The following is an 8,253-nucleotide window of genomic DNA, read 5'->3' on the forward strand; positions in this document are numbered from 1 at the left end:
CTTGCAAAGGCCCTGGGGCACCACGGGGCAGCCAGGTCCACCTGAGTCCGTGGCGGAAATGACAAGTAGTTGGAGATGGGGTGCAGGTGTGCCATGGAAGGCAGGTGTAAGGACCTAGAGCCAGGCTGGTGCAGACCCTGGTGGGGAGGGGTGAAGAACCCAGGGCAGGGGAGAGGTGTGAAGATGGGGCGATGGGGAGGAGTCGGAGGTGCGTGGAGGGTGGAGGTGTGCAGACTTGGGGTCAGGCAGGCCTGACGAGCTGGGAGTGGGGAGCAGCAGTCTCCTGTGTTCTGGGGGATGTGCTGCCTATTGATGCCACCGCCGCCCACAGGCTCTCCTCTTCTTCCTCGTCCCCTACACAAGGGCCCTGCTCTCAGCCCCCTCCTCCAGGACGTCCCCCGGGGTGTCTTGTGGGTGCTCCAGCTCAGCCTGGACAGTCCTGAGCTTGTCACTGGTTCTACCCGTCCCAACCTGCTCCTCACCTGTGCCCTCACCTGGGCGACCCTCCCCCTGGCCAGGCAGGGGGCTGTCCTGGAAGCCCTTCCATCAGCCCTCACTCCCTCCGACCCAGCTGCCCACAAACCCGGCCCCACTGTCCAGCCGTCCCTTCCCAGGGTCTCTGCGTCCTAGTACCTTACATCCTAGCACCACCCACATGCCCCAGACCCCCACCCTCCAGTGTCTCCCCCACGTCCACGCAGTGGTCTACTGGCCCCCTGGCCTCCTGCTTATGCAGTGCTAGGCCCAGAACCCAGGGGCCATCCCCATGCTCGGTTGGCCCAGCTGGTGGTCTTGTCCGGCTCTGACCGCTTCTGCCATGGACGATGGGCAACCACACAGGTCTGTAGAGAGGTGGGCTGGAGGGATGTGGTCTGGGCCTGGCAGGCGGAAGCAGCTGAAGGAGCAGGAGCACAGAGTGGTCAGGCAGTGAGTTTATTGTCTCCAGGAGTGCTGGTCGTCGTCTCAATGCACAGGTGGGCACCCACAGCCTGACTCTGCCTGGGCCCCTACGGACAGGTGGGGCTGGGCCAGGGGGAGGGGGTTGGCCAAGGCCAAGCCAGAGCCCGGGGTTACAGCCACCCTCTGGCCTTGCCCAGGCTCTTCCTGCCCCCGACAGGGCCCTAAACAGTGTGTTCAGGGTGATCAACCTTATACAGAGAGCCGTTACCCCATACCGGGATATGCCCTTTCTCCTCCAAGCGGGACTGGGCTACATTCTCCAGGCTGTCTGAACAAAGGGCCCCTGCCAGAGATGGGAGAAGTGGCCAGGTCCGGGACGGAGGCAATGGCATGCTTCCCGCAACCTCAGAGGGGGAAGGTCCCACCCGGTGTCTTGAAAAGGATGGGGGCAGGGCTGAAGCAGGAGGTGGGAAGATACAGCGGGTCTGTGGGGCCAAGAGAAGAAGGGGCTCACAGCAGGACCCAGAGGAGGCCCGCTCCAAGCAGGACCCCCCTTCGAAGGGCCCAGGGACCCTCTCGTATGGTGGGTGCCCTGTTGCAGAGATATCCAGAACAGCACTGCCTGATGATCCTGCCTAGTATCCTGGGTCCCAGTGTCCACTCATACTTCATGTTGGTGTTGGGACACCTGGGAGCACAGCGCTTGCTGAGAGAAAGTGTCACCTTTGATTCTGCAAAAGAGAGGTGGTGGCAGGTGGCTGTCAGCCTGCAGGAAGGAGGGCGGGTGGTCACAGGAAGAGGCATGGAGGTGGGGGAGGGGGTGTTTCCCATGTGAAGCAAAACCAGAACTTTTGCCATGTGGCAAAAAGCAGAACTTGACCTGAGAATCAGAGAATTGTGGGACCCTCAAGGGTCGTGGGAACACGGCTCCGCACGGTCACCTTCGAGGTCACAACAAAGTCAGGGTTCAGGACTGCTGGCCTGGCGCAGGCTTTTACCTGGAGCCACACACGGCCTGGACCACCCTGGCCTCCCCCCCAGAAGCCTGCAAATCTTAGGGATGTGGGGTAGAGCGGAGTGGACAGAGACTGGACGCGGTTGTCCCCTCTACTCGCCCAGTCCTGGGCTTAGCCTTGTCCTCCCACTGCTCATTTAAGGATGTGGCAGAAGCCTCTGAAGGGAACATCGGAAGAAAGGAAAACACTCAAAACACCCAAACTGTAGAAGAGATGACCCTCCCCCTTTATTATAGGTACCCCGTTGTGTCCTGCTGGTTGTGTGGATTGCTAAAGTCTGTCCTGTTGAATTATATCCGGTTGTATGATGTGGTGATCATGTTACGTTGTATCATGGCAGCTCGTGGGCCGCTGGGTGCCGCTCGGTTTGGGGCACCTGAAGGCAGGCAAGACACCGGCCTCCTCCTCCCAGAGCTCCCAGCGCCCTCTTCCCAGTGCTCAGGGTAGAGATCTGGGGGCAAAGGTCAGGGCCCAGATGAGGGGGCCCCTAGAGAGAGCCCACTGATGTTTGCTCCTTGCAGGGAGGGCCACTAATATGCACCCCCCCAGGCCCTCAGGCCACAAAACCGGACACAGAACGCCTAGGTGGAGCCCAGGTAGAGGAAACGGCTAAGGGAAAAGCCAACCAGGGGTGGGGGGGGGGGGCGGGGAAGAGGTTCAAACCGCACTCAGTCCCAGCACCCATGTCCTCCGCATCAGCCCATTCCCTCCCTCGGTAAGGAAAAGCCAGGCCTGGAAGGGGCGCAGCCTCGGGGAGGGCGCTCAGTGCCGCCCCCAGGTGGCAGAGCGCAGGGGAGGGGCTGGGCGTGCCCCCTGAAATGAACGGTCGAGGGGGAAAGGATCCCGCGGGCGGCCCCGCCCAGCGGTCCCCAGCGTGTCCCGCCCGGCGCGGACCCTCGACAGGCTCATCTCCGGGCAGCCCGGCTGTGCACCAGGGGCCTTCTTGCATCCTTGCTGGACAACCAGGGAACAGGACACCTCCTGAGGCTCGGCGTGCGGAGCGGATTCGGTGACTGACGCTCCAGCCAGGCCCCGAGGCCTTGAAGCAGGGGGCGGCTGCGGTGGCCTGCTCAGGCCCGCGGGGACCTGGCACCTCCGGCGGCTTCTGGGCTTTCTCAGGACAGCAGACGGGCCTCCCCACATGCGGTTCTCTCTGGGTATTTCTATACTTTTCTAGAGGAGTATTTCGAGTGCTTTGCTCTGTGATATTTCAACAGGGAGTGTGTTCACGTTCCACTTTAGAATCTCCTCTGAGGCTTGTTTTTAAAGTCAGGTCTTACTACTTAAGCCCCACAGCAGCCAGGCGGGGCGAGGCGCGGGGCACAGCAGTGGGCAGCGCCTGGCCCGGCTGACTCTCCTCTGCGCAGTCATCCGTCTGGATGCCTCGCTCTCCCTGTGCGTTCAGTTACACCCGAGCCCCTGCCCTGCGGACAGGTCTGCAGGGGCAGCATTTAAGAACTGGAGCTTCGGAAAGAGAACGGTTCAGAATGTGTGCGCGCTCCCCCAGGGGTCCAGCGCTGGGGGAGCGCAGTGGGGCTGTGGACCCGGGGCGTCAGGACCCAGCCCTGCCCCCACCCCGCGGCCCCCAGACTTACTGCTGAGGAAGACCACCTCGTTGGACACGCAGACCTGGTCGGTGGGGTAGCACACGGTGGGCGTGCACAGCGCCTGGCTGGTCTCTTTGAAACACTGGTAGCAGGTCAGGTTCACACCTGTGGGGCAGCCAGGGGGCCCGGGTGGAGAGGGCTGCCCACGCGGCCTGCCAGCCCCACGCCCCCCGCGCCCGCCCCTACCTGGCTCTTTCTTGCCGCCAGCAAACCCCGCAGACACCAGCAAAGCCCACAGGACTGGAACCAGCCCCTCCATGGCGCCAGAGCCTCAGCCTGGGGTGGGGTGGAGCAGAGAAGGAGAGCTCACCGGAGCGCCCCCCCATGCCCCTGGCAGCAGGCTCCCTCCCCTCCCCTGGGCCCTACCTCCCCAGACCCGCATCCTGGTTCTCCCGGATGCTACTAGCTCAGCATCTCTTCCTGCATTCTCCCTCCACCACGCTGCAGATTGCTGGCCTTTTCAGGAGGGTCGCCTGGGGAGGGCTGGTGGGGACCTGCCAGCCCCTCTTGGGCAGCTCCTGCCCTGGGGCCACTGAGGACGGCAGCCTTGGCCACCAGCCACCTCGGCCACTGAGCAGAAGGAGGGCAGACTGCGTCTCCCCCCTGCGGGTCCATACCCTGGGTGGGCTCAGCCCCAGCCTCTGCTCGGTTCCTTCTCGTCCTGTATGTAACAGACCCTGAGGGGCAGGGCCCTGTTCTTACCTCTGGAGGACTGGGTCCCTGCCTCCAGGGCCCTTCCCTTGGGTGTCAGAGGTGGAGGAGAGAGGTGGAGGCTGGGGTTGGGCGGGGAGAGGGGGAGGAGGAGGCACTGGAGAACAGACTTGGACACCGTCCTCCAGGGGAAATGCTGAGAGCCAGGCCAGTCTGGGAACCCAGGAGTGAAGGGAAGGGGGGAAGGGGAGGGGTGATCGGATCACAGGCTCCAAATCTTTAATCTTCTCATTCTTTGTAGAGTGCTGCGAGGGTTGGTCGGGGAGGCAGAGAGGAGGAGGGCCAGTGAGTTCTAAGAGCAGCCTCTAGCCTGAGGCCACGAAGGCCTGCTGGGCTCCTGTATCTACTGACTCTGGGCTCCACCCCGCCTCCGCCCCCCTCTGCCCCCCTCCGCCCCCCTCCGCCCCCCTCCGCCGGAGGGACTGTGTTGCCCCCAGGACCCTGGAAAGCCCTGGGGCCCTGCAGAGGTTCTGGAGCCTGTGAGAGCCGAGTGGACAGACAGGCTCTTCCCCCTGTGTCACACATGTGTGCCCCCGGGGCTGAACTGGGCCTGGGGCTTTGGGGACTGAGGTCCTCAGCTCACGCTGGGCTGTCTCCCACAGGCATCCTTCTCCCAGCTGACTCTCTCATCAAAATGCCCCCTGTTTGGGGAAGATCTGGACCCAGTGTGGAGCTGGGCCCATCCTATCACCTGCACAGCCCTGGACCCTGCCCACCGGGCTCATCCTCCCAGGGCCCTGACATTCATGTTCCCTTTGTCCCGGCTAGTTATTCTTGTTTTCAAGACCTGAACTGTGTTCTCTGTGGGCCCTGGGTTCCCCAGGACCTGTTCTTACTGGAGCCAGCGTTAAAGAAACAAAATCCACGGACACTTGTTAAAGCCTGCTAAGACTTATTTGCAGGGGTGGGTCTGGACAGGCACAAGGACCAACGTGGGAGGGGGAGATGGCCTCCACTCTGAATACAGTGGGGGCCATGGGATTTACAGGCAAGGAGCAGCTGCGAGTCAGCGGATGGACAGTGACCAAGAGGAACCGGCGGGGGTGGGGGCGGCCAGGCTGAACCCACCTCCCAGGATTCTTGCTGAAGGCAGGCCAGGTGGTCAGACCTCACCTGGGGGGGGGCGCGGGGTGTGAGGAAACTGATCAGATGTGGAGGGCTTCAGGGGTGGAGGGTGGTAACTTCTTGCTAAAACTGGATGTCACCGGAGGGTGCAGATGGGCCTGGGGGAAGGTTCCGGAGCCTGACTAGAATTTGGTCAAGCAGAGAATCTTTGTCCCCAGACAGCCTGGCACTGAAGATGCAGCATGGAGTCCATGCCCCGAGGGCAGGAATGCTGCCCTCTCCTCTGAGCCCCCTCCTGCCCTGTCTCCCCAGGTTGCTCCCCAAAAACGCAGCACCCCCTGCCCAGGGGCCCTCGCTGGGTGTCAGGTGGTCAGTAAACTCTTTCCCCGGTGTTTCCTTCTGGCCTTTATTCCCTGAACGGCATCCTTCTAAGCACATCCTTCTGAGCGCCTTGCCAAGGGGGGCAGGGTGTGGGCCCTGGGTCGGAGTCTGCCTGGACGATGGAAGCCCAGCCCCCTGCCCTCCGGAGTCCAGCAGGAGGCAAGGGGGCAGAAAGACCGGAAGGGTGGCTGCGAGGTGGAAGGTGCTGGGGGAGGGCCACTCCCGGGCCTCCACAGTGATTTCTGCCCTACCCCCGCCCCCACCAGTGGCCACTGGGCTCCTGGGGCCTCCACGCCCTCCCCAGACCGCCACACAGCCCCCTCCCCACCATGGTCCAGGTTCTCAGTAACGGCTGCAGGCACAGAATATGCTGGTCATGAATGAGAGTGTGCGGCCAGTTGAGGTCATCTCTCCTCCAGCCCATCCAGGGGACCAGCCAGGAGGTCCTCCTCCCTGCCCTGTGGGGGCCAAGTCCTAGGGATGCCACCTGGCCAGGTGCAGCCCCAGTGAGCCTCAGGTCCTGCCCTCTCCTGCTGTGCAGCCTCTCCCGGCTTGGAGGGGGGCCTAGAGGCAGTGGAAGAAGTCTGAGGTGGGAGAGGAAGTCCATTCATTATATTATATGTTTATTCATTTGTCCATCCATGCTGTGATTGAGTTGAATGTGAATTTGGGACTGTGAAATCCACAAAGCCAAGATGGGAAGAATGGCGGTGTGGGATGCAGGTGTGGAAAAGGAGCCTGGGCTGGGGCGTGGGGGGCAGGCGGGTCTCTCCAGGGAGGAGTGAGGCAAGTTCCCCAAACCGGGGCTGACTGCCTGGTGTCCTGGCCACAGCAGAGAGGGACATGCTTGGGCCACACAGTTGTCAGTACCCGTGAGCGGGGAGTGGCCATGTCGAGGGCGGCCACTGCTTCTTGGTTGCTGGGCGAGGGACATCCACGGGCACAGGGGACACGATTGCTGAATGGCCAGCTGCCCTCCTGGCCTTCTTCCTGATCTCATTGGGAAGGAGTGTCTGGGAAGCTGCAGTGGCTGGGGGACAGGAGGAGGAGTAGGTTCCGAGGGGTCAGGGAAGAGCCAGATGGCCAGCCTGCGGTCAGCAAGACCCTTTATGGGACCTCAGTTACTAGTCACCCTTGGCTTCCCTGCAGGGAGGCCAGGAGCCCTGTCGGGGGGGGGGGGGGCGGGGCTGGGGAGGCCCCGTTGCCCAGATCCCTTGGCTTCCAGAAATCAAGAGCTGGAGTGAGGCTTATGTCCCTTGGTCACCAGGAGAGACAGGAAATCCTGTGCTGAGGTTCAGGCTCAGCAGGAGGGAAAGAGAATTATGCTTCTGGGACCTTCCGGCCCCAGGCGAAGGGGACTGCTGTCCCCCACAGAATGTGTCACTGGCGGTGGTGCATTGTCATCCACACCTGCCGGCCTTCGCCCCAGGCCCCCCACCCCCAAGGACTGCTGCAGGTCAGGCCCCCTTGGGGGCACGCAGGGCTGCCGGACTCATGGGCTTGAGTGGCCCACTGGCGCACTTCAGACTGGCGCATACAACAAGCCCCCCGTCGGGACGCGCACTTGGATAAAAATCAGGTCTCCCAATAAGCATTTTGTGACCCTGTGGCTGCCCACTGGAGTGGCCCTTCTGTAACCTTCATTTTTCAGCTAAATGCAGAGAAAAAGTGCCCTCCATCCCAGAGCACGCAGGTGCCCAGCCTGTCACCTCCTGCTCCCCCAGAGGGTGGCCCACGGAAATTCAGACACCATCCCAAGCTGGGCCTTTCCCCGGACTATGTCCCTCCAGGGCGGAAACGGCAGCCAAAGCTGTGGGCCTGCCAGGCCTGGCCAGACCCCGCCAAGGCCAGGTGCTGAAAGGCTTTGAGCTGAGGGGCAGAGCGTGCCTCCAGGTGGATCCCACTGGGCTTCTTGCCCCGTCCAGAGGGTCTGTTGGATCCTGGTTGCCTTGACGTTCTCTCCCAGTTCAGCCCAGTGAGCTCCGCTGCCCGGGCCACACTCTCTGGGCCCTCCATGACTCGGCTTGGCTCCTGCTCAGGTTCCAGTAACAGCCATGGGGTGCAGCCAAGCTGTGCATCCAGCCCAGTCCTAGGGCGGGCGAGGGGCTCTCCCAGCTCCGTTTCTCCCCTAGGCCACAGCGGTGAGCGCTCGTGTGCTAACGGACAAGTAGGGGGCAGGCTGAGGCAGCTAATAGGAGGGGACAAGACAACCCTAGCGGGACCACACGTCTGGGGCAGCAGTCTGGGGTCAAGGCACCAGGTCCCTAAAAGGGCCTTCCCATCTGGCCCTTCGTTCAGCTGTGCGCACTGCTTTCCAGGGACTGACGCCGCGGCCTGCCCGTGGGGGCACTCCAGCCCCTTCGCCGCTGTCTGAAGACTCCAATAGACCGACCACCAAGCCGGCTGCCAAGCACGTCCGTAAACCCATTTTCAACTAGCGAAGCAGTTCAGGACCTTGTGCTAAGCAACTCTTGAATGTCTTTCCCTAATAATGCTTTCGTCCCCCTTGTACCCAACCCTGCCAGACTAAAGTTCCAGATGAAAATGGGGAATAATTTTTTTTAGTGTAAAGT

General features: G+C 62.3%; 1 protein-coding gene across 1 annotated transcript; it reads right to left on the reverse strand.

Moving 5' to 3' along the window:
* Positions 1-1,410: 1,410 nt before the first annotated feature.
* On the reverse strand, positions 1,411-3,782 carry LY6L (lymphocyte antigen 6 family member L). Its single transcript, XM_045895556.1, has 3 exons — positions 3,710-3,782; positions 3,512-3,628; positions 1,411-1,631 (listed from the first exon to the last, which is right to left on the reverse strand). Exons 1-3 carry the CDS (start codon positions 3,780-3,782, stop codon positions 1,411-1,413), a joined length of 411 nt encoding a protein of 136 aa, XP_045751512.1.
* Between the last annotated feature and the right edge of the window lie 4,471 nt (positions 3,783-8,253).

The sequence above is a fragment of the Mirounga angustirostris genome, unplaced genomic scaffold (genome assembly GCF_029215605.1).
Source record: "Mirounga angustirostris isolate CCGP_5_RB_7025 unplaced genomic scaffold, mMirAng1.0.hap1 SCAF_4, whole genome shotgun sequence".
Lineage (NCBI taxonomy): Eukaryota > Metazoa > Chordata > Mammalia > Carnivora > Phocidae > Mirounga > Mirounga angustirostris.